This window comes from Numida meleagris, chromosome 1, assembly GCF_002078875.1.
Source record: "Numida meleagris isolate 19003 breed g44 Domestic line chromosome 1, NumMel1.0, whole genome shotgun sequence".
Lineage (NCBI taxonomy): Eukaryota > Metazoa > Chordata > Aves > Galliformes > Numididae > Numida > Numida meleagris.
In genome coordinates, this window is record NC_034409.1 from 30,751,114 (window position 1) to 30,778,655 (window position 27,542).

Genomic DNA, 27,542 nt, shown 5'->3' on the forward strand with positions numbered 1-27,542 from the left:
AATAAGTGAGAGTCCTATATCCACACTACCCCCAACTTAAACTCTTCACACTCTTTCATTGGAATTTATCTTGTCAATATGACTCCAGTTTATACTCTCAGTCTTTTGGTTCCCAGGAACTGGGCAAACAAAATATTGTGGGGTTTTGTTTCTTTTCTTTTTCTTTCTCCTTTTTAAGGCACTTTAAATAAATTAGGTGAAAATAGGGACAATTTTTCAAAAGAAGGTTTTATATTTTGTCCTAATCATTTTTCTGGTAGCTTGTCAAGGGAGCTGTATGTGGCATGTTAGTTATCAATTGAATTACATGCTGGCAAAAGCAACAATGCTGGAAACTAAAAAGCTTTTGATAATGTTACAAACATAAAAAAGGCAATACCAGAATAAAATGGATAGTGTGCTGTACCAGAACTGTATCTCAATTGCAAGAAGTACTAATGCTTTAAGACAAGGTCAGTGTCCATATGTCCATTCACATTTCTTGACCTTTGTCAAGGATCCAAGTAAAAATAACAACTTCCTAAGAAGTCTTGAGATATGAGTCCTTCTCCATTAACATTTGGATGGAGAATTCCTGGCTAAATTCACAAACAGAACATCACAAAAACATACTTCAGTGGATCGGGTTTTCAAACCCTGTCAGTGTGGTCAAAGACTCAAACAGAGGCTTGAAATCCAAGCATTCTTCATTGCTGAATTACCAATTCCCTGAGCCATCTAATATGCATGGAAATTCTGTGCAGCTGGTAAAAAAAAAAAAAAAAGTATTTGAATTTTAATTTCCCCTCAATTAGAATTAATCTACTTGAGCAAGTTAATAAGGTTTCATAAAATGGGATGGTTTGTGTAACTTCGAACACAATTAAATATTAATAAACTCCTATGGGAGCAAGATCAATGGAGTACAAAACGTCTTCCCAAATTTTATCTTAAAATACAGCATTTTAACCAGTTACATATATCTCTATACCCTGTAAGAAGTTTTATACAGCAGTAGAAATGATGAAAGCACACAGAAAAACTCAACATTAACATTATAAAGAAATGTATGCATCTCATGCTTGATTTCAAGAATAGATTCTATCATAGACTAAAAAAATAGCCACTGCATATGTGACACACATCCATAATCAATGTGAAATACTATATACAGTCCATCTAGATACTGATTAACCTAAAATTCCCCTTCTCTGACCCTATTTGTAATAAAGCCAAAATGCTATTAAACCAAAAGATAATAATCTATATTAAATGAAAATATTAAAATACCTCTATCCAGTTTCCTATTTAATGTTGCCTGACATTTTACAAAAGAACATTTCCGTGCAACTGTTTTTTTCTGATCTCCGGAGTCTAGTACAAATTTTCTCTTCCCTTAGTCAAAGAACAAGAACCATAAATCCAAATCTTCATTTCTAGTACTACAACCTAAGGTAGAAAGTACAATCTTCTTGAGATAATATCAGAAACACAGGTCTAAACAAATGCAAGGCAAAACTGGAATCACTAACGGTTTATTTTAAAAGAGAGCATACAGGAAATCTGTGAAACATTTCTCAAATATATAAGTTTTCTTTTTAAAAATTGATACGAGATACCCATTTTCAGAAAAAAAAAAGAAAAAAAAAAGAAAAAAGGAAGACATAAATAAAATAGCCACAATTGAAGATCAACATTTTCTGGTTATCAGTTTCCCAAAATATTTCAGGGAAGCCTAAATCCCTCTATTCCTTAATCCAAATATTTCATTCACAGTCCAGTTCTTTCAGTTATGTGTTTACATAAAAGCTCATTTTTCTTTGCAGATTACAAAATATTCATTAAGGAAAGCCCCACCGCAAAACTTACATTGACATTCTTTGCAGCACTTGCCATCCACATATGCCAGGGCAGAATTAAGCGGACAGTCAGAGAGGGGGCAAATCAAAGCTTCACACTGCACAGTACCATTCTAGAAGAATAAAAAGTGCTTAGCTGGTAGTTATATTTAGCAAGAAGAGAGATGTTCTCATACACAAGAACTTAAAATCTATTTTTAAATACAATGAACTCTGACAAAAAGCCATTTTAGCACAGTTCTTTTAATAACAAGAATAGAAACTATAACTTTAGAATATCTTGCATACAGTCTTCCAGACATGTATGATGTGTTCTTTGAAATTATAATGATCTAAGGTTTTTTTAACAGGCAAATCTGTTTCAGGGTAAAGCATTCTGCCAATCAGCCGCAAACTGTCATATTAGTGCAAAATAACAACCTCACAGAACAATACTGAGCCTTCCGATTTTTACATAAAAGACAATGCACTTCTAAAAGATAATAATTTCATAGCTGCAAGAAAAACCAGAGACAAAATATGCAATGCATTTAACACAAAAGTCAAAGCATTTCAGATAACTATCAGCAAGGTCTGATACCATGGACTAAATCTTACCTTCAGTGACAAATTCCTAAAATAAAAATTAGTATCATGCCAGAAATATAAAGATCAAAGACATACTAAACTTAAGAAGAATCATTTAGCAAATCATAGACAACAGTAAATCAATCTAAGGTGCAGTATAGACAGCAGTAGTCTTTCCACAAGTTACCAGTGTCCTTTGGGTTAAGCATTTAATAAGTCCAAATGGAATTAATGAGTTTTAAATGACTGGACAATAACAAAGATGCAATAGTTTGATGCTTGAAAGGATACTTGCAATCAGTTCTGGAGTTCTGATACTCTTGGGAATCTTCCATTCACTTAGATTCTTTTTTGTTTGTGATATAGTGGAACATGCATATGACCCTGACATTTTTCTCTCTATTGCTTTTGGAGATGTAACCAAAGGGAACGAAAGGGAATCACACTGTCAACGGTTTACAGGCGTTCAGCCCGGTTCCGTGACGAATGGGGTGGGGGACCCACGGACCCACGCCCCAGGAAAGGGAAAAGGGAAAAAAGGGTAAATAAAATGGGCCTGAGAGCAAAAACAGCAGCAACAATCTGAGGAGAAAAGAAACTAATTTACTAAATAAGATATCGGAATGCAAAATAACACACTATGATACAATATAATTACAATTTAAGCTAATAAATCCAATGCAATGAGAGAGAATGTCCAAAAATCAAGGTAGGCCTTACTCTAATACCGACGATAAGACAGCTGGGAAGCGAGATGTTGCCAGGACGAGAGACGGGCGGAAAGAGAGAACGAGGTCTTGTGATCTGCGAGTTTTTTATCTTTCCCTCTGACCGGAAAATGGTAACAGGGGAGCAAAGTCCCCTGGGGAATGTAGTAGTCCTTCTCTTCTGAGAACCAGGTACATACACTACATGATGTCATGATGTGGAATACCAATAACCGAAAATCATAAAACCATGACACAGACACAAGGGATCTATTAAAAAATTTGCTAAGAAAAAGCATGCGTTGACAGTAATAAAAAGCACATATCTATTTATCCAGATAAGCAGTTTGCAGCTCAGTTCATGGGAATAACATGGTGGCTAAGTGTATTGAATAGCGTCTGCCTATTCTGGCATGAACAAATTGCAGATGACACCAAGCTGGGATGAACTGCTCTGCCTGGGAGTAGGAAGGCCCTACAGTGGGAACTGGACAGGCTGGATTGCTGGGCTAGTGAGATGAAGTTCAACAAGACCAAGTGCCAGGTCCTGCACTTTGGCCACAACAACCCCAGGCAATGCTACAGGCTTGGGGTAGAGTGGCTGGAAGATTGTGCGGACGAAATGAACCTGGGAGTATTGGTTGATGCTCGGCTGAACATGAGCCAGCAGTGTGCCCAGGTGGCCAAGAAGGCCAACAGCATCCTGGCTTGTATCAGAAATAGTGTTGCCAGCAGGAGCAGGGAGGTGATCGTCCCTCTGTACTCAGCTCTGGTGAGGCTGCACCTTGAGTACTGTGTTCAATTTTGGGCCCCTCATTACAATAAAATCATTGAGGCCCTGAAGCATGTCCAGAGAGAGGCAACGAAGGTGGTGAAGGGTCTAGAGCACAAGTCTTATGAGGAACAGCAGTTGGGGGAAATGGGATTGTTTAGTCTGGAGAAGACGAGGTTCAAGGAAGACCTTACAGTTATTTACAACTACCTGAAAAGAGGTTGTGGAGAGGTGGGAGTCAGTCTCTTCTCCCATGTAAGAGCAATATGACAAGAGGGAATGACCTTAAGCTTCGCCAGGGGAGGTTCAGGTTGGGTACTAGGAAAAAAATTCTTCTCAGAAAAAGTGGTCAGGTGCTTGAACAGGATGCCCAGGGACATGGTGGATTCAGTAACCCTGGAGGTGTTCAAGAAACATTTAGATGTTGTACTAAGGGACATGGTTTAGTGGGGAAGTATTAGTGGTAGGTGGACAGCCGGACTAGATGATCTAGGAGGTCTTTTCCAACCTTAATGATTCTGTGATTCTGTGAAAGCTAGGAGAGCTATACATACTAGCACTACTGAAATACTAGGAAAATACATTTATTAATAATGTTCCCTAGATTTAGAACAATTCTTTTCTTGCATTTTGTTGTTACTACCTAGCACATGTCTATAAGCATCCCTTACTTTTTTGCCCCCAAAAAAATGTAATCAGAGAAACATCAGGGTTTTTGCATCTCCATTCAAACTGTAGTCATACCATGCAAGTGCAGTTCTTACAACCATCTGTCCAGGATTCAAATTCTCTGTACGTCATGCCTTTCATTGTGCAGGTCCGTTCACAGTAGCACTGATCCAACTTGTTCATCCTTTGCTCAGCTTGCGACAACTGTATTTATAGTTCACAAAAAGGTTGGAATTCATAAGTGGCTTCTATGTTAGTGTAAACACGAATGAAACTGTCCCCCTTATTGTCAAACATGCATTCAAAGATAATAAAATGACTGTTGTCAAATACAAAGTGACTAAACCATAAATCATTCAGAGATGGATTCTAAGATGCAAGTCACAATCCATTTCATCTTTTGCTTATAACATTAGAGGCATAATGGAACAAAGTGAATAGATGACAAGGTGTATGTCTCTTGATTTCCCAATTTTGTATATGTGAACTGACCAAGAATCTTGCTCTGTATAAACTACCTGCAGATATTAGGTTATGTATGCAAAAGACCTGAAACTAAGGAGAGGCCAGACTGGATGTAACACTTACAACCAGCATGTCAATTAGCCAAGTAACAGCATTTTCACAGACATCTAAAGATTTGACATTTAAAAACAGAAGACTAGTCTATATTTACTGGCAGATGTGAATGTTTTTATCATGATCTTCTGAAAAAAAAAAAGAAGAAGAAAAAGCAAAAAAACATTACTTAGGGTTCTCAGTTCCCCATCTTGCATATATTTTGTCTCAGCACTCCCTCGTCAGCACAGGTTTAGAAAAATCTTGGACCAACAAATCTTGCTGCAATAAGCACTAAAAGCACAGTAACCTATTTCAGTCCAGTTTTTTTGACTTGTTATCCTGAAAGACAGAGCTTGAATATTTATGAGGCATTTCCTTGTTAGAGGTTTGGATTCTGCTTGCTATTAAAAAATATAAATCTATAAAAAATATTTTTAAAAAAAAAAGAAATCTCTCTGAACTGAGAATTTGTATGTATAGACAGTAGACACAGATATCTAAATGCAAGCATATATATACATCACATGCAGAAATGTTCTTTACACACCCACATTCACAACCATACAGATGCATAAATCATCCAAAAACACGGCAGCTAAATCCTTAGAGTCCTCTGTTCTTCCAGGCCACGCCTCCTAGAAAACATTACCTTAGCTGATGTTTTGGCTAAAATGTCTTGCAATTCCATAATTTTCTGCACAAGTCCATGGAAGTCATTACAAGTTGGGCACGCTAGAATAATAGATATACATATTAATAACAAAAATGTATGTACAATTGGTTCAATCCTGTCAAATCTGACAACCAGTACACTGAAAGTTAAAGTTTTAAGAAAGCTTGAGGACAAAAAGTAGGCACAAAGCACACCTTTTATTTCATGGTATGAGAATTAATAGACTTACTCCGATTAAGATCTGGGCATTGAGAAATAAATCCTTGAGGCATGACAAGTAATTGCACATCTTGCATTATGCCCTGTGTGCACGTGAAGAGAAGAAAAAAAGAAAGGATGTATTATTTTTACCTGTCAAAATTGTTTTTCATTCACCATGTAAAACATTAAAGCCCACACAGAAAAACTGCCTGATAAAAACAGTATTTATGAATACATAGCTTCTTTTCTGGACCCAGTGCAGAGATACAAGAATAAAGAGAAAGTAAAATAGCTAGAAGTACATGTACAGGCATACTGAATCATTTTTAAAGATTTTAAATATTAAATGTCAAGAAGTAATTATGTGGCAAGAGTTTGGTTGTTTTGAATTCATAGTTATTTTAAGTTAGCCATTGCAGAAAAAGCTTGAAAATGACCTCTAAAAGTAATTTGAAAAGCAGTTGCAGTTTTACTGCAGTTAGTTTTACTTTCAAACACTCTCTTAAATAAAATTCAAATTTTTCAGTGGGCTACCACTGTCAGATAGAAGGGTGAATTAAAGAAATCTAAGTCAGGAAAAACACATTCTCACAAACTCTTTATGATTTCGGTATGGGTCTTTCCATGAAGCATGCAGTGTGCCAAGGAGCTTCATATCTCTTACACAGCTGTGGAGTTGCATGTTGGCAAGAATGTGGGAAAACAGGAAGCTTAGTATGAAACTGAAATATGCCATCTGGAAATGCTCCATTTCACCCAGAAGAGATCACACGCTTGCAGGCAGAATTTACATGCATCCTTAGTCATTAAGATACAATAAGCAGCCACTTTGCTGCTTTCCAAAAGCAAAGGCCAAATAGCCATCCTATCATGCATGCTCCAGATGTTTCTTTCATCCAGGATTCCCTTCCTGCATCTCCAAAACTCCTTCTTAGAAGGAAAAGCAAAGTAATTTCAACAAGCTTCAGCGTGTTTATGAAGTGAATGTTTCAAGACAATAAGAACACCATGTTAATTAAATGCAAAATGTCAAATTACATCCATGTACACAAGGCATTCCAGATGGATGTTGCAAAGTCACAGCAAAATAATTTTGACCTCAGTGAATGACTCAGGGTGACCTAAGTGACCTATGGAGAAGATATCACTGAAGGGCGACCAAAAAGGTACATAAGTGTCATGACTACTTTTCTCCCTTAACAAGTGTTCTACCATTTAGGACAACTGGATGCTTCCTCAAAATGTGCAAGGAGATTAGATTAGATTATCTAGTAGTGGAAAAGTAAGGATGCCAGAGATAGGACTCCACATCATGACCTCCCACAGCACCTGTTCTGGAAGGTGGGAACAAAGTCCTCTTTGAAGAGCACACTGAAAAGATGACCATATTCAATTCTCCTTCCTTTCTGGGAGTCATTAAGCTTAAATTCATGTCAACATGGGGTACAGGATTTCTGTGAAAAGGAAGAATTGCAGGGTCCAACCCACTCAGATTGATGAGAACTTGAAGCTTATATTTCATTGAACATTCAGGCAAGTACTCAAATCACTTAGCTATTAACCAACAAAAAAGCTTCTCCAGCTATTTGAGGAGCTTTATTCATCACACATCAGCTGTGATATTAGCTGGACTCTGCCACTTGACAGGAATTCAGGTTACCTATTATCTCCTCAGAGTAACAAGCAGGAGACACCCTGGGCTGCCAAATCAGAGTTCCTGACTGTAAATGAGACGCCATACATAGGCTCCAAAATACCTGCTGGTTCAAATTAAATCATTTCTGGATGTTAGGTGTCAGAGACTTTATACAATACAGAAATTACACAGCCAGTATTGCTCTCCCAGACTTAAGACCCTAAAGTGAAACAGGCACAATTATGCCCTAGTGTGAATATGCCTACTGACACATTGTTTTAGTGGAGTAATATTAGTTCCAAAATCAAATATAGCCAAATAAAATCATTTCAGTAAATGGTTAATGATTTTGAGTACTTTGGTCCCTCTGGTCAAGCCATTCAAGACCCACTGAAAGCAGCCTGATTTTCTGAAACAACTGAGCAAATGGATCTCTGAAAACCCAGTCAGTGGAAGCTGTCACTGCAGTGAGTACCTAAAAATATTGTTGTTCTATCTTGTTCTATTGCTTTCGGTTAGTTACAGGGAGAAGCAAGGTCTCCCCTGAGCCTCCTCTTCTCCAGACTAAGAAATCCCAGTTCCCTCAGCCACTCAGCCACTCCCCGTAAGACTTGTGCTCCAGACCCTTCAAAGCTTTGTTGCCCTTCTCTGGATACACTCCAGGGCCTCAATGCCTTTCTTGTAGTGAGAAGCCCATAAAGGCCCTCTAAAACATTGAGAAATGCTGAAAGTCTTCATCTTCTGGACTGATGTACCTTCTGTACAAATGTCAGATTTGCAGAGGTAGTTTAATCATTTGTACTATATTATGCTGAAGAAATCACTTAGCACAGTGTATTTTTGCCATATCAATGCTTTTCTAACAGCTATCAGTTTATTTCCACTAAACTGGTTTTATTTGTAGCTGAGGCAAAATTTTCAGTGTTCATTTTATTCTTCTTGAAAAGTAAGAAGAAAAAAATGCAGTCTACAATTGAAGTACTTATTTTTCTATGTGAAATGAGCTTCTTCATGGTGACAATGAGTTGGCAATATAATTAAGTAAAGAGGTGAAAAGGCACAAATAAACAAAATGAATATTAAAAAATATGCATATAACTAGAAATACATAGAATAAATGAAGTCTGTCTGAGATTAGTTTAGGCAATGCATTAATAATTTCTGATTTTATTATTGGATTCAACTGCCTACAGGGAGGGCAATGGGACTGCACTGTGTAAGGCATCCACAGGGATGCCACAATTTGTCAAAGCAGCTCTAGAGAGACTTAAGGCTAGACCACAGTCTGAGCTTGTGACCAATGAATGCTACCTAATGGATTAGGAAGAATCAAAATTTACACTGCAGTCCAAATATAGTATTGACTTCCAGACGTTTGTGGTGTACATATATATATACATATACATATACATGCACACACATACATATATGTGTAGGTCGCTGTGAAGTAATGCCTCCTATTTATCTTTGCCTCACACACACTTCCATGTCAGATGCCATTTTGTCAGACTGCCCCTCTGCTGCCAGCTGTTGCATGGCAACAAAATGTAACAGGATATTGGTGGGAAGGTTCTGCCTCTACCACCGTACCACCAACGTCCACTTTTGATGTCTTGGACCAAAGTAATAAAGTAGGAGGCATAACTTTTGGATCAGCCCTCATGTATTTATTTGTTTGTTTGTATGCTTATATCAAAGGAGAAATGGTAAGCAAAAAACATGTTGAAATATTTTCCTCTGCAGTAATAAGATTGGAGTTCCTTAGACTATAGTGTTCTGTGACAAAACATACACGTCTAGCTATTAAACAGATATAACTATATTTATTTCCTGGAGTTGCATTTCTCTTGGCCATTTACCTTTCTCTGTCTTAAACCGCTTTACAACACATCATGGCACTAAGAACTGTTATGACTGCAGAATCACAGAATGGCTGAGGTTGGAAGGAACTTCCTGAGATCATCTACTCCAACTCTCTGCTCAAGCATGGCCACCTAGAGGTTTCCCAGGAACATGTGCTAGCAGCTTTTGAATATCTCTGTCGTGGTCCGACAATCTCCACAGTAAATTATTTTCCTATGTTCCAATTGAATTCCAGGTTTTTCAGATTTTGTCTGTTGCTTCTTAGCCTGTCAGTGGGTACTACTCAGAATGGTCTGGATCCCCCATCCCTTCCCTCCCACCATCAAGTATGTGTACACTTGGATGAGATCCCTCTCTCAACCTCCACTTTTCCAGTCTATCTCAGCCTCTCTTCTCAGAAAGATGCTCCAATTCCTTCATCATCTTTGTAGTCCTTTTCTGGACTCCGTCCAGTAGCTCCATGTCTCCCTTGTACTGGGGAACCCAGAACAGGACACAGTATGAATTCATCTTGTACAGTAACGTGTTTTTTACCTACTCTAACAAGTTGACAAATCTGATGACAATTTGATCAATGCTGCTTTATTTCCACTGAATCCTTCCAACAGATGACCACCCACATGTACAACTCCTCTCCATCTCTGGTCTGCAAGGTATACCTTTTTTTTATACCACTCAAGACCTCCTAAAGAAGTAGCATGGCAAACACAGTCATGTCCCACCTACATATTCACATGCCAGTAAGTTGATTAACCTCAACTGAACTGAACTACAAGTCTTACCTGACAGACCCTTCATATCATGAAATATTTACATTATTTTATCTGCTTAGAGGAGGAGTAAACTGCATCCACTTTCATTTAAGTTCACGTTTTTCTATTCAGGGAATGCGTACCTTAAAATAACCGTGTGCGTTATTCCTCTGTCCTAGCCAAAAGGTTGTACCCAAAGGTAAGTCCATGAAGGGCTTCTCCACAACTCTTTCATAGATTCTGAAAGGCAAGAAAAAAGTAAGTTCCAGGTTGTTACCTTTTCGTTTACTGGGAGCTAGAATGTTCCAGAAGTGACAACTTAGTATAAAATAACACTCTTTACTTACTTATTGCAGTCCACATGCAAAATCAAGTGAGAGGCACTGATTGCTAAGGAAAGCCTGTGCCACTTATCATCTGCCAGGATGTATGGGAATACTTCTGTGTGGGAGCGATGACTGCCTGTACGATAATGCAACCTGATTTCATTTCGATGACCGCTGCTTTCCAATTCCAGATACCTGTACCATAAATGCATCACCATGTCACGAACCATTCTTATCAGCACAGCAACATTTTACATCACATAACTTCTCATTACCTTGCAGGAACTATTTAAAAGAGGGGGAAAGACAGAAGGAATACAAAGATGAAAGCAGACGTTTTACATAATGGAAGGTTCTATCTTTCATGTAAGAACACAAGGTCCCAGACTAAAGATTTTTTCTTCTAGCAACAGTACTTTACAAAACACGATCTCATGGAAAACATAATTATCCTATTATGAATAATTGCATTATATCCTGAAAGCAAAGTACGGATACTCTAAAGGCATTAATGCACAAGAAACACCACCAAGTCCCGTGATAGGTACGTTATTAGCCATTACCAACAAGGGAAGTAAGTAAGAACTGAGACAGAACACTGCTTTTTTGCTTTTGGATGTGTTGCTAATGTCTCTTTTCATTTCTCCTAATGAAATTTCTCAAAAGAAATTCAAGGTCAAGAAATAGTAACTCTTAATATTTTATGTTTATATACATAAACTGTTAAATGCACATGTGGTTGTGGTACGTATATAAATACACATTCATTTATATGAATGTATGTGTATGTAAAAATATGTATATACTGAGTTAAAAAAAGGTATTGCAGTTCCCCCAGGATGAGTGCAACATATAACAGGTTTGCAGATTGAGAATGTAGGCTTGGCTGGTTAAACTGTCGCAGATCAATTTAAAAAGCAGTCCATAATCAAACTTGCTGCATTCTCAAACAGACCTATTTCCTGCATAGTGAAACTCTTTCAGGAAGAAGTTCGACAAACTATTTCTCTTCCAAATGTTAAGTTTCTCATTTTAAAGTCCTTTCCTAGCATGCTTTTAAAACAAGAGGAAAAAAGAAAAACAGAAATGAAGATTCTCTAATAATCATGTGCAACCTACAGATAAAGAGCAAGGAAAATAACAGTATGTAGAGAGATACTGAAAAACTAGGAGGATGGGCGATTCATTTTTATATATTTTTGCTGTTACATCTGCAGTCAGGCATGGCAGCGGTTTGTAAATCTGTGTATGCATGTGTATTAGGGTGATGTAGTTTCTTTCAATAGGCCATCCATATTAAAGAACAGACAAGAAAATGATTACAGTTTTCAAAAGTGGAGATGAGGAGACCAAATCGAAACCATCTTGTATAGTCATTATCCCTAGGAGGGGGATGGGCTCACTGCACATCTCTCCTTCCTTCAGGATTTTTCACAGTGAAATATGCCTAGCAACAGCACAAAAACAATTATCATTTTGCAGAACTGGCAAAGGGCAATTTCTTCTTCCTCCCCAATATTAACAAAGCAGTTAACTATAGTCAGCAGTAAATTTTATAATCTGCGATCATTTGCCTACTCATGGCCCAAAAATAGTTTTTGCATTGGCAAGAAGTTTGAACTAATTGAAGTACTGGCTGGAAAAAAAATGGGCAATAGTGGCAGAGCATCAGTCAACTTAATAACCTCCTTCATAACTCAAGCTTCAAGGATAAAAATAAGGTCATGTTCAACCTAACAAAGAAGGGGAACATTATGGAGCAGGACTCCTACAGCAACTTACTGAGTCCACCCACTTGCAGATAAAATTTGGAAAAAGGAAGTCATGAATGTGTTGAAACATTATCTAATGGTCCAGCCAATGGCTAGCTCCTACTCTTTCAAAGTCAATGGCAGAACTGATGCCAACACAGAGATGCAGTAGGCAGGCAGGAAACAAAGCAGAGACACAGTCGGTATAGAAGTTACGAAACGAATGCTCGTGTTGCCCCTTATGCAGTTGAGATGATGAGATCCCCAATACAAATCCCCTGAAATATAAACTCCCTAAATAAAAAAGACATTGCAGTAAAATTTCAGAAATTAAGAACTGCTGAGAGATGATGCTGATATTCTATGATGCTGCAATAAGCAAACAAAACTTCCTGTATGAAGCTGTGTAAAGATTCTGGACGCTTCTGGTTTAGATTCAACTGTGATTAACTGATTGCTTTGAGATCCACATCAATCTCTTTAGTTATTCCATTTAGTAAACTGTAACAAATGCCTTCACCTCATGAAGGCATGATGATTATTTGAGGAAATGTGTACCAAAATTAAAAAAGAAATTAATAGCCATTAGGAGAATTCTAATTTATCATTGACTGATATACTGTATAGGCAGCAGGAAGACGATTAGAAAAGCAAATGCAGTGACAGCCAAAACAATATTCCCTTCAGCTTGAACTAAAGCTGAGACACAGAAACACAGAGAACTGAACATGAATCATTTTCACTTCAGTTTTTTTTTACAAAGAATTGTGCTTGATATTCCACCTTTCTCTTTTTGCTTAACTTCTGGGACTTAAACAGATCTGATTCCATTTAGCAAACTTCAGAAGATGGAAACAGCCTCAGTTCTAGCGAGAGGGTCTGGATGGGAATGCCAAGGCTGCCCAAGGGGAAGCTTCTCTCAGTTCTGTGAGACTGCAACAGTGCACGCCTGGGTGCGCACCTTCCAAGGGTTTGGAATAGCATTTGAGGAAGTAAGTTGTGTGTAAGCAAATAGCTCTGGATGTTAAAAACCTGTTTATAGTGAGGAAAATATTCTAAACTTCTCTATATTCTCAGGATTAGTACTCTACTGAGAGATAGAAGTGAGTGATCTTGTTTCCTAAAGGACTTACTCCCCAAAGAAACAATAACTGCACCACGCTACAGGCTTTTCCTAAGAACCTCATTACTGAAGTTTCCAGGGAACTTCATCAGCTGAATGACTGCTTTCTTGTCTACACCACTGCAGCCCAGTCCACTCATCTCAGTGCCATCAGCCAAGAAATTCAGCATAGTAATGTCACTGCTGCTTCCCAACAGCTCCCAGGTGCTCTTTTATACTAGGAAGGTGAATGGCTCTTTGAGTAAAAGATAAACAAGGAAAAATTCTTTTCTTTGTTTCAGTTTCAGTGAGGCACTGGCACAGGCCTCACCAGAGAAGCTGTGGATGCCCCACCCCTGGAGGTGTTCAAGGCCAGGTTGGATGGGGCCGTGGGCAGCCTGAGCTGGTGGGGGGCAGCCCTGCGCATGGCAGGGGGTTGGAACTGCGTGAGCTTTAAGGTCACTTCTAACCCAAGCTATTCTATGATTCTATGCTAAACAGTATGACAGGAGGACCTGCTTCTCCTTCCACGATCCCTATCATTGTTTAATCAATATCAGCCTATTTGATGTTAACCCTCTAAAACCCACACATTCTTTGTGTCGAACAGACATAAATTAGCAGGGAGATGATATAATTAGGGTTATAATGTTTGACATTCGAAGAAGAAAATGCTAACCTGAAAGGTTGTTACAGCTCAGCAGAGCACTCTGTGCTTGCAGTCATTTCAAAGGCAACAGCCGAGGCCACAGTAAGACCGGCCAGTCTGCATAGAGACCAGCCAGCCAGCGATTCTTGATGTGCTGACTCAGGCTGAACCTATTTCCAGAAGAGGAAGGAATTTGTCTCAAATGCCCCAGAGAAAGCTGAGAAAGAAAACAGCGATGATTTCTCTGCTGCCCAGCACCGATCTGTTGTAACCGCTGTGTGCAGATCCCAGCACAGCTCAGCAGCAGACCGGCAGAGTGCCCCAGGGCAGGAGGTCAGCATCGAACATGCCCTTCATGCTCCCAGATGCGCATGGAGACTGCAGAAGTTCAAATCAGAATGTGCAGCCAAAATCTAGAGATTTGGGAGGCAAAACAACTGGGTGTATGAAGTAGCAGTCCTTCAGAAGAGGGAGGTATGGCCCTTCAGCAAGTGGTCAGTGTTAGTAACCCCAGCTCTCTGATAATTCATCCACTCATTTGACATCTCAGCTCACACAGCACATGCACACTGCAGCTGCTCACTCTTACTCCAGGCAACTAATAAAAATCAACTTCAGTTTAGAGCGTGTAGACAAGCGTTTTAAAAGCTAAGGGCTATCATGTCTGAATTTATTACACAGTGGTTTTTTTTTTAACAACTTTTACTACTCTCAGTTACAGATATAGTGTAGAAACAAGTTTTCATGGCTTTTTAATTTACACTAAGAAGAAAAGGAAAACTAATAAAATTACAGAGGAATATGTATATAAGAAGAATATAAAATCCTTGTCTCTGTTACTTATGAAAATCATAATATCATGATACAAAGGTTCTGGCACTGTCTGTGATAATTGGAGACAAAAGAACACCAAGGAGGATGCTAACAATTACGCAGAATGGACAACAGCAGGCCATGCTCCTTTGATAGATCTGGGTGACAGAGTCCCTTGAGAGGGAGTTCTGAAAGGAAAAGCAATCCAGGAAGGCTGGGCCTTCATCAAGAACAAAATTTTAAGCAGTGTTCTCACAATGTTGGAGCCAGAAGCAGGAGCTGAGGTTGCACTGGGCTCCCCAGAGGACTCTGAGAGGAGGTATTCTCACAAAAATTGCTGGCTTGAAATTGCAAAAATTAAGGCCTGGTATTACAGCACACTGCCCATGCTGTCGTAGTTTGAGCTGTGAATACAAATCAAATTAAATTCCAAAACAATAAATACTTTTTTAAACAGAATACTTGTCTTTGAGCAATTGCGCTCACTCCTCCCATCTATCTCACTAACCCCACTTACCAATATATTTCTTCCCATTCTGCTCTCACTATCACACAGCCCTGTTAACATCTACTTTGTCTTTCTGAAGCTATTCTACCAAATATCAATGAAGGAAGAAACTTTTTCAGAAAAAACAAAAAAGCAATGGAATAAACCATACATCCCACTTCCTCTCTCAATGGGCTGCAAGAAGACTTCAAAAACAACAGACCTTCTGATACACACTGATATATACTAATAAAAGTATATGTATTCAATCTAACTCCTCCCCTTTCCTACTCTGACAGAATACAGATTTCTTTGAAAGAATTTCTCTAAACAAATATATTTCAAACAGCAAAGAATAATGATATCTGTCAAAACTCACATGTCAACACTTTTGGTGGTATTCATCAGTAGATAAGTAGAAACAAATCTTTTGTCTCTTATTCAAGTAGACCTGTCACTAGTCTGAATTCATACTACAGGATCCAGGCTCGTAGGAGCTTTTTGTAACAAGTTCAGCACCAAATGACACTGGGTTATTTGGCACTGCAATGATTTACATCAGCAGACCAACTGACCTCTCTTGACGTAATAAAGGTTACAGGAAAGTTTCTTTTAAGATGTGAGCATTCATTACTGAGAAGAATTTACATTCTGTTTGTGACGTTCTTCCTTTTTCTTTTTTGACAGGACGCAAAAGCTGTACTGAACAAAAAACAAGCAACAGTGCAAGGCATCAATCCACCAACACTTAAAGAAACAGCACTCCCAGTGCTGTGAGGAGATTAAACTCAGCATAACACTACTGCTTTACAAATATCTCCATCCAACCATACATTCAAGGATATTAGTTAATTTCCCAAATAAAAAGAAGCATGGAATCTTTCTCTTTTGGGTAGTGGAAAAAGCCTAGCCAAGCAGTCTCTAACTACATAAGGAATCTTACATATGACTTCTAGGATCTTCTTGAATACTATAATACAGAATGACTGAAAGAAAACACCATTTTTTGAAACCGTTGGTGAAACATACAAACTTCATCAAAAGAAAAAAAGACCGACCCCAGAGAAGTTTTAAATTGCTAGAGGAAGTCAGCTCAAAAGACACTGATTGTTACAAACAAATTGTAAAGGGTTCGTGATTATTATCAGAATAGTAAGAAACAGAGATTTACTCTTTGTAAGAAACAAAGATTTTCTACCAAAAAAATATAAGAAAGAAAACAAAACAAAAACCAGAATATTATAACCCTCCATGCATCCGGCAAAGCCCATTACATCAGCAAAGCGGTTTAAAAAGCTGAAACAAACTAGCACTTATTTTGGCGTAAGGAAAAGCCATACACAGCTTAATATTTGAAAATTAATCCCATGTTATTCTTACCTAATATGTATTTTAGTGATGGGAGGGGGAAATATCCCTCCAATAAAACCACGGTAATAATATATTATTATTATAAATTTTATTATATAAAATAACTCCAATAAAACCAAATGTAACTCTACACTGTTGGTTTAAGCAGTAAATATTGAAAGCTTTTCTCAGGGTAATGTGTTTGCCTCAAATCTTGTGATGTCAGAAAGAAGAGACTTAATACTGCAATCCAGAAGTACAGACACTCATACATCAAAATCAGAGAATATACTGTTCCACTACTATTTTAGTAAAATAGTCAAAAGATGCAGCAAAATTCATGCATCAAGAGTTTTCACCTCTGGCATCCTATCTCCTTCTATGGATAAATGCATAACAGAGAAATTGTGTCAGATAATTTCCTCCAGATACTGAAAGAGGTCTCGCACTACTGTACAGTGCATCGTATTTGAGGGCAGATAATCACAAGACTTGAGCAGCAGTGAAAATAACTACCATGTAAGGCAAAAATTGAATAAATTAGTAGAGAGATACAATGAAGTCTAGGAAATTTCTGTCCACAATATACTATTGATTTCAGTATTTTGCTTCAGGTTACAAAAACATTAACTGAAGGAAAGAATGGTTAAACTGCAATCCAATGATTTCATCATTTAAGGGCGCTAATATACAGAACTTCAAGAGATATGGATATAACATCAGTTGTGTAAAGGCATCTAACCACGAAGGAAGGAAAAAGCTTTATTACATTGCTCCACTAGTGCCCGTTAAATGAAAATATACAACAGAATAGGGATGTCTGACATATATTAAAGCTCTGTCGCAGATAAAAGTTATCTCTGCTGGTTTTTTCATCATGAAGCTCAGATGAATTCAGAAGTGAAGTTAGGAGGCTAATAGTGCTTAAAGTGAAAGCTGAGGATAAGCACAGAGCGATCAGTGTTTAACAGTGCTTCCACTCAGACTTAAGGCATCACTTCATTAACGGCATTCAAAATATTTATCATGTTGCTGTAAAGTACAAACCATTTTAGACAGGGCAGTCTGTGTAGTCAAGGTGATCTTCTCAAGTTAATTAAACATTTGTAACTTCTGTCTTTCAGATATATGCAATACACCGCTGTGCCCAGCAATACATTTTTAGCTGCCTGAAGCCCATCTGAACAATCACAGATGTGCAATTCGGATTCACTGACAACACAATAATTTTCTTGAAAGGATCCTTTCCAGTCTGTACCCCAAAACCACCACCACCGGAACTCTTCAGCTGCTCTGAACAGTGGGGGAAAAAAGATAATCTCTATAGAAGAATATGAGCAAATTTGAAAGGAAAATTTATACATACAGTTTATGATCCATCCATTTTCTGAATCAGAAAAATTATCTCAAGTATGTCATTTTAAAGAAAAATATGAAATCTAAAAAGTAACTTGAATTTGGAACTGTAATTTATCCTCAGTGGTTGCAAGTTAGCACACGTGGTCTGAAGTGCCCAGACCCATGCAAAAAGGATGAGTTTTTACTCTCACTTTCAAAAATATGTAAAGTATTTCCTGAACCACTGAACAAACAAACATACCTTTTCCAATTTTTAAACAACATTTTGATTTTCTTTTCCCTAGAGATTAGAACTATAAGGTTAAAACAAATTCAGGGTGTTTTTTTTTTTTTTTTTTTTTCATTAGATGACCTAATATTCTCTGCAGGAAAGCTATGAAATATGCACATGGAGATAAATAATCTATAAGACTTTTTTCTTCCTCTTTGATTATTCTTGTAAGGAGACACCAAAAACAAACATAGAGCATATACCCCTACAGAAATTTTGTGAACAAATGCTAGGCATCACTTAAGATGCAAGAAGATACAGAGGGCACACTGGTTACCAATGTCAATAGGAAGTTTTTTCAGCAAGATGCATTATATGCAGTTTTCATTATAAAGTAACAAATTTGGAATCAGGGTATTAAAAGTTTCCATGGTTAAGAGCAAAAGGGCTAAAACTGCTCAGCAATGTATCTGCAGTTAAAACACCCGCAAGATGCAGACCTGATTTCAGCCAGTACCCTTGAAAAATGCAGGCTTCTTGCTTTCCATTGTACTTAGACATTTGAAATTCCAAGATGCAGATAAACAAAAGAAGACAGAGATGTAACAACAAAACTTGTAAATATTTAAGTTTTGAGAGAAAATTCATATCAAAATTGTGCTGCCAATATGTTAAAAAACAACAAAAAACCCCTAACTACTCATCCCTAAAAGTATGCCAATATAAAGTAATTGGATTTTCAGAGTCCCGCTTGTTAGCCTTTTATAACCATATTTTACATGGGTGTAAGCAGATGACATGGTTGAACCAGATGCAAATTAGATAAGAAGCAATATGTTTGCATGGCCACATGACCTGCAAGTCAGCACAGCTTTAACCTTTACTTTTCTTTGCTGTGGCTGGACAAAATCAATTTAACGTATTCTTGGTACCAGAAGAGCAGTGCTGGTCCTTTTGTTCAGTCTTACTCACTTCAAGGACTAAACATTTCCTCAAACAATACCTCACATTCTTCTGCAACCCTTCAATGAAAGTTCATCACACATATTCTTTGTACCTTACTATCACAATCTTTGTGTTCATGAACCAGCAGTTTCCTCCCAGTTGACCACCATCCAAGTGAATATTGGTCAAGTTTGGCTCAGTTACACACTACAAATTTTTTTAATCTTCTCTTTCTTCATGCCATTCCTGGGAGGAGGAAAGGCTCTACAGCAAACACTGCCTTCTTTCAGAAAGGCTATGCTTACTCTCTTTTCCAAACACTGAGTTTCATGTTGGCGATCTCTTTGCCCACCTCTGCAGCTCCCTTGGCAGGAGCAGAGCAGCCTGCAGTAAGGAGCAGCTTGTGTCCATTCCAAAACATAGACCTAAAAACACTCAGCCAGTACACTGTGAACTTGTTCTCAAGCACTTGAGAACTTGTTTACCATCAAGAGCTTGGTCTGGCTAGTCCTGGAGCATGTTGTCACCCCAATCAGACACTTGAATATGATACAGACAGAGAAAGGATGGTAGAAAACTCCATTTGTTAATGTAATATAAGGAAATCTGAACACTGGAACTTTGTATTTTATCCCTGTCCAGATTCAAAGAGCAGTCAGTTACCAGTTTAGGGCCCATAAACCATAACGAATACAAGGCAGGATCCTTCCCTCTGGCAGCATCCATCTTCTGGATGATGCTTAACAGCAACAGTGAGAAACCAGTTGTAACTGAAAGTCACTTCTTTACTCTCAGGTCAATTTTCACTCTTTTTTCCAAACTCACCATGTTTCAGAGTGGTGACGTCTTTCCCCACCTCTGCAGCTATTCTGGCACATTAAAGTTTTGTTTCTCATTTTGAAATTTCAACTTTATTTATGTTAGTCCTATCAGCAGCACAACCAATCCCCATTCTTGTAAATGTAGAAACAAGCTTAGGGCACAGCTGGCCCTGCACACTGAGTTCCTCATTTGTGCCAAAATAAACTTGTCCATCTGGGGTGATCTACACTTATGGTGGTAAAATCTGAATTAAAAACTTGCTATTCCCAGCTGCCCAATCCTGCCCATTGGGCAATGCTAGCTCTTGCGGGTGAGAGGTAAGTAACAACTAGCAGAGAACTCACTTGGCACCTGTGATGCAATTTCAATAAGCATCATGCAGGAGGCATTCAAACACCCCCTTGCAATGTTAAAGATATTTCTATAAGCTTGGCACTGTGACCCTTAAGAACATTTTCCTTTTCTTATTTTCCCTTTCTTTTTTCTTTCTTTTTTTAGACAAGTGAGTTGCAGAAGATGGGACCTCTGGGAAACGTGAATGAAAGTACAGCTGGACCACTTTCCAGCACAAAGTAACTGATTCTCCACCTGCTAATAAAAAAATTGTACACTTAATAAATAAATAAATAAAAGCAGGTATTTTGCTCTGCTCGAACATCCATCTTTATCTTATATTTTATTTCAACACTGAGGAGAGATCAACAAGAAAGAATTATAAGATTGTACACATAAAAATAAAAAGGATTCTGAACCTAAAGCAGAGATCATCTGTTGCTAGTGCTGATGACTGCTTAAGAGGTGCACATTTTATAACTCCTTTATTTCTGTCACAGAATCATAGGGAGGTTATCTTTATTAGCCATTACTTGGACAGAAATGTAAAGAAATCCTACTCCTCCACTGGTCGTTATCCTATCAAAGAAATAATCCTCAAATGCTCAGCGTCATTTCATTTTGTTATTTAAAGCCGACACTACTCTGAGTCAAGTGCTCTGCCATTTGTTATGGGCATAAGCCTATAACAGGAACTCTTCATTTATTTTTTACTGCCCACAGTGTAAAAAAAATAATTGGTGAAGAAGCAGATGTATAGGATCAGGCTTTGTGAATCACTGTGGCTGTGCAGATGTGAGTTTCACACCAGCTGAGCATCTGGTCCTCATGGTTATGGTCAACAAGAGAGAACTGGCTTTCCATGCCCTTAGTGGCAAGAGACATTTGAAGAGTGGCATCTGTTCCACTTTCCATTGGCAGATTTGAACTTGTGAATTTTTATGAGTCTACACAATATACCTATCCAGACTATATATATATATATATACATAGCCTGTCATACAACAATATTCCCTTAATTTTTGTACAATTTTTGACTGTATGAATACACATACTTCCACTAGCTAGCATACAGCTAGTTATACTTACCTGTGATCTAAATGATGAATAGAGAAAATAACCCCTGAATTTAAATGGGCTTGTTTTAAGGTCACCAGGATTGTGAATTCATATTTATTTCTCAACTTCTGAAAAAAGATTTCAGCTGTTTCTGGAGACGCCTTTACACTTCTTGAAGTATCTGAGAAAAAAAAAAAAAACACAGAAAAAAGAACCCATTCAGTATAAAATCTTATTTTACTTTACAATCTCAGCTCAAAAAGCTTACAAAAATAACAAGCTAGATCTGAGCAGCACAGTGAACAGCTAGGCAAGAGCAGAAATAAAAGTATTTTAAACACCAGCTCTTACATGAAATGAGAGCCATTTCAACATAAGTGTACACATTTTCTAGGACACCCATTCTATTCTTGGTGAGGGGTTTGGGGTTTTTTTGTTGGTGATGATTTTGCAGTGGATTTTTATCACCATGGGTTCATGATTCCTTTTCTGACTCCATGGATCACCAGATGGTACTTTGATATCCAAAATGAGGACTTACTCGCAATCGAGCACTGAGTGACAACATTGGATATGAGCCTAAATTGTGAAGTGCAACCTGAATTTCTTTTCTATGACTTTTTAGGAAAAAAAAACCTACTTTGGGGGAAAATTTACTCAGTTTTAAGCGTTATAAATGAAATTACACACTCATCCTTTTTCAAAATGTATTGCTGCTAATTAATCACTGTATACTCCAGTTGTGCAAGTATGTTACTGCTGCTTCTTGTACAGGGCATCTTCAGCATTTCATAGAGTAACTGCACACCCACACGAAAGATTTTGCTTTTAAAAGCCCAAATATAACCAAGGCTGAAGCAATGTTTCTGCTGAATTTGCGTAACATGCTTAAAAATAAAGGCTCAACTTTAAGACCCCTGGAGAGATAATTTACAAAATAAGATGTTAAAATGTTAGAAAAACAATTCCCAAGGTTTTCCATTAATACATTATACTGGAAAAAAAATAATATATGTATTTAATGCATAAAATCAATTCATTAGAGTGTGTAATCAACTGTGTAAAAACTAAATCAATTCACAAGCTTCTTGTCATTACAGTTTAGCCATTCTGCTCTAAGTCAGGGACACTAATTCAGGGACAGCAACTGCAGCAGAGAGCTGACTGCAATGGAAACACTGATCTCCTTTGGCAGAGCTGAAGCTGAGCTCTCAAGTAAGCTGACATCACTGCTCTAAGAAAGTGGTTTACACTGCAAGCTGTACTATAGAAATACCACTTGAGAAATGGTATTAACAGCAAACATTTTAATGTGGTTTATGAAAGAGAATATTTTTAATGTGTTTAAGAAATATAACAGTCTGTACAACCCCAAAGTCCTAAGCGAGCTCTTGTACAGTGTCACACCAAGCTCTGCATTTGATTCTGTTTTCTTTGCAGAGGGGAATACAAAAAAAAAAAAAAAATCAAAGATAAAGAAAAGATTCTTTAAAGCATTTTTGCGAAACTTTGAAATTTCACATCTTTTCTACTGTGGGTTGCATAACTCTCTCCCTGTAGCAGACATCCATGGTATTTTAATGGAATTGTTAATAAATCATAAAGCAACTCAAATACAATTACATCAAAGCATTCATTTATAGCCAAGGGACACTAACAGAGTGGAATGACATAGGTTTGCATGCTGGAAGATAGTTTAACCGCATTAACAATTTCCAGCAATATAAACAACCTATTCCCAGCAGACCGAGCAGAAGAAGGACACAGAAGAAACACATTCTCTAATCACGATCACAAGCTCCTCATGCACTGCTGCTCTTATCAGCAGCTTTCCTATCAAAGTACAGAAGAAAACAAGAAAATGCAGATGTGAAACCTACTTAGGTGCCTGCAGAATCAAATTCCTAGATGCAAAGCACATCCACATAGTCAGCCTTTCTGACTAATGACAGAAGATGCAATGAGGTGTAACAAAACTATATTTAAGTGTTTGTGTGCATAATCAAGAGTCTCTGCCCTGAGGAGCAGTCTCTGCCTGAAGGGCTTGCAGTCACCAAACTCTCTGTCAGGATGATCCATGCAACTTAAAAGTAAATAACAGTGGCAGAACCAAACCCAGATTGATCCAAGACTACTGGAATGTGTAAAATCTTCTCACTTACATCTTAATCATTGTTACTATACATCCAACAATGCTCTTGTCCCACCACCAACCTCTTATCTTTCAAACTTCCTTGGTAGAGATATTTTGCTTGGCTTTCACAGATGGTGGAATTACAGAAACCAAGCTTATTTAGTATTCACCATGAAAGCCCTACATTTTTTCAGCAAGGTTAATTCGGGTTTATTCTCCCTTGCCAGGCACACTGCAAGAGTTACTAAGAGGGAGGGTGGAGAAAAAGGGCTTTGAAGATGATTTCTACATCATCAACTCCCACCTCCCTACCAGTTAGAGATGATAAGCACAAGTCTGCACAAACATGATAGTGAAGAAGCTGCACAGGTCTTTCATTCAATAGCTTTCGTGTCTGGTCATGTTAAGTCTTACTCTAATTTAGAAAGTGAGCTCACAGGAGTATATAAAGGCACTGAATAGATACTATTAATTTCCATGGATATGTACTGGAATTGGACACAATGTTTACGGCTTACCATGGTAGTAGGAGGTATACACATCAAATGTGAGTTTCATAGGAAGAAAGGGAGGTTAGAATAGGAGGAGAAAGGAAGAGGGCTGGAGGAAAAAATGTCAAGTCAAAAAAGAAAATGTCAGAATTGCATGAAATAGCAAAATTGTGGAGAATTCCCTGACTGTTGTCTCTCTGCTTCCATTGTCTCCAAATGATTTCTTTCAGATTTCCTCAAGACAATGAAGTGTCAGTATGAGGGAAGATGAGAAATGCAGAAATCCTTCTTCCAAGGATCTGGGATTACTCTGCACTGATCTGAATCCTGAAAGAAGCCAGGATGTCTCTGCCCCAGTTACAGTTTTATCCCTCTGCATTGTTCCTACTTTTAACTTATATCACACCCTACCAGCAGAGTCATAAATGCTCTATGCTGAAAGTAGAAAATGGCCCACACAGACTATGCTTGCTTAACAAAAATAAAATCCACAACTTTAACGTTTGAAAGAAATATTAACAATATTAATTTCTACCAAATCCAAATAATATTCTCATTAGCAACAGGTGAAATAAAGTGTATGCATAGTATAGTTTCCATTACACGAGGCCAGTTCCATCTGCACACAAATTACTATCTTCCTCAGAAACACACACTTTATTTTAACTGGAGTTACTAGGAATGCATTTTGCTAGCAACAGTCTGTGCTGTAGCAAGGAAACAAACCCCGGCAGTTACATGGAGCAGTCTGCAGTCCTCCCATTCCTCATTGCTACGCTGAGAGAGACGGGAAAAGCAGAGATCCCTCTGCATCAGCAAGAGAGGAATCTTTTGTGAGGTCTACTCATGTCACCCCTGTGAATAATTACCCCACCATTAGGCTGAATTAGAGCTTTCCATTCTTTTATTTCTATAAAACCATACTTGGGTACTCTATCCTCTCATTGTGGCTTAGATTACCCTCTCAAAAACAGACAAAATCATCAAGACCTGGTTAGATCAGGCTGGATGCCTATCTGTTAAGATTATTGCCACATTACCTGCCCAAACTCATGGCCGTTCAGTGTCGGTATTGCACACAGGTCAGTTCACACTTACTGTACCAAACAGCTTGCAATTTTTGAATTATTGCTTCTCTGATAAGCACAGCATCCTTTGCTCAGTGCAGGCACCAGGTGGATTTCTTGAAAAAAGACCACTGAAAGGTCCTTGAACAGTCTTTTTACACCAACACAACAGTGCAAATCCCTCATTCCAATTACCTTGGAATACTAGTGGTATTTGCTTGATAGATCACCAACGGTGCTCAATAAATACAGATTCAAGATTGGTCTTGACATTTAGCTTCTACTAATCATTTTAAGACTGAAGGGAAATACTTTTCTGGAGCTGGACTTCTTCCATAATAGCTTGGAAAATCAAGCTGGTACATCTCAGGTAATAATTTGTGGTTTGTCAAAAGTTGCATAAAAACCACATGCTTTGAGCATTTTTAATACGCAAAAACAGTGGCCTAAATATTTTGATATTAGAGTGCAAAAATATGGAGAGAACTATTCGTGTGAATGATAATTTTGTCTCTAGTCTGTTATTTATGTGTTATTTTTTCCTTCCTGGAATATTTCATTTGTTTGGTTTGACCACAGCATAACAACTCATTAACCTATATTGTTAACACTCTGTTTTTAATTTCTAGAAAAGTGAGTGAAATGTAAGAAAAAAAAAATCCAATCTCAAAACAGTTGTTGGTCTATTTGAAGATTATACCATGAAAATGCCTTTAGAATGAATAATAATGCTTACATGGTGACATGTATAGCTGATCTGAGGCATGCGAGTTAACAAAAATTCTGAAAACATTACAATAGACTGGGGGAAAGGAGGATTAACATGCGACATTCACATACCATGGTAGGCAATAATAATGATTTACAGATCCAGCAGAACTGATCACCTGAGGATTAACTAGAGTTAATTCAGCTAGGTTTGCATGCAATAATTGAGGAGAGTTTGCAGTCCTAGAAAGGATGCAAACAAGCAGTAGGAGGTAGTTGATCTTCAGCTAGAACAGACAGCTGGGAGGTGATTAGCTGGCCACAGAAACAGCAAGCCAAGTCTTTTAAGATCTGACATTGTGAAGCAATCTAACACTTCATGAAAAGAACCACTGGCTGTAGAGCCTGCAAAAACTCAGCCATTCAGGAGACAAACCTAGCGACTGCCTCTACTCTGAGTTTGCAACAATAGTCGTATCTAGAAGGACACATTTCCTTCTCACATATGACAGTACTCAGAGCTTTTGCAAACACCAAAGTCATACAAGGTTTTCCTGAAGGTGTAAAGTGTAGACATTGTCATTACAGTCATGTTCATGGGATGTCAGTTACTACAGTATATCCAAGACAGAAAGTCTAACTTTTGACAGTACTTACTCCACAGGTCCAAAGGCACTATCACCAGTCTAAACTGGTGCAGCAGAAAGAGATGGAAGCTTTAATTACTTCATGTTGACAATTACATTCATGCAACACATGTAGAATCATATCAGGAAATGATCCAGCTAAAACCAACCCAGCCTTCCCCACTTTCTAAAAAAAGTGTTGGAAACAACCGGGAGCAAGTTACTAAAGGTAAGCAGGAAAACTTCCATACAAACTATCAGCAGTCTATCAAAATGCATAGTAAAAGACTACATTCAGATAGGTGTAAGATTCAAGCCATTCATTACAGATGTTTTCCAGTTCACATTAAAAACAGTTATTAAATGGAATGGATAGCTTGTCTTAGCAAAGGGTAGGCTCTTCAGTTTCTGAAGTGCATCTAAAGCTAAACATACAGGATGAGCTAAATTATAAAACAAACTCCTATACAAGAGCCTTTGAAGGAGGCTTTCTAATTAATGGAGCTCCACAGTTTGTTTTGTGTACACATAATCAGCTTTTAATAGCAGCATCTATAAATCAATTCTGCATCTGACTGTAGGTTTGCTGAACTACCCAAATTTAATTCTACTCATTTGTGAGAAAATGCAGAAGTGCTGCAGGCTATGAACACTCTCAAAAATATAATAAAGCCAGCTCAATTTTGTTTCATATTCCTACACAATTGAGATCAGCATCACAAGTTTAAATTCACATTGTATCACTTCTCTTTATTAAAATTTTTGGCTAATCTTTTTCTCAACTGTGGATTTCATGCAGCATACAAGGGGCAACAATATCTCATACTGTTTACCTTACATTTTTCCTTTACTTAAGTAACCGATGCAGGCTAAGCTACTCTCAGCAAATGAGGCAGAATGCGAAGCCAGTCCCAAAGCAGAATCTTTACAAGGTTGAAAGGGTACAATGGGTTTTTAAGTGGAGCACAGGGTATGCAAATTCATGAGCTGCATTCCTCTTACAATGACTATAATGAAAACTGAAGACAGAAAGAAGAAAAACAATGTTTATTAGGCCAAAACCCCACAAT

The 27,542-nt window shown here is 37.9% G+C and overlaps 1 protein-coding gene across 2 annotated transcripts in view; it reads right to left on the reverse strand.

Annotated features, from left to right (window-relative positions):
* The window catches only part of NELL2 (neural EGFL like 2), a 146,212-nt gene that overhangs the window by 102,425 nt on the left and 16,245 nt on the right, over window positions 1-27,542 (reverse strand). For both annotated transcript variants that reach the window (XM_021384993.1, XM_021384992.1), the window contains exons 3-9: window positions 21,477-21,627; window positions 10,587-10,760; window positions 10,383-10,479; window positions 6,017-6,089; window positions 5,764-5,846; window positions 4,629-4,757; window positions 1,849-1,951 (exon numbers count right to left, since the gene is read on the reverse strand). In XM_021384993.1, coding sequence (XP_021240668.1) covers window positions 1,849-1,951; window positions 4,629-4,757; window positions 5,764-5,846; window positions 6,017-6,089; window positions 10,383-10,479; window positions 10,587-10,760; window positions 21,477-21,627 — 810 coding nt within the window. The remainder of the gene's footprint in view (window positions 1-1,848; window positions 1,952-4,628; window positions 4,758-5,763; window positions 5,847-6,016; window positions 6,090-10,382; window positions 10,480-10,586; window positions 10,761-21,476; window positions 21,628-27,542) is intronic.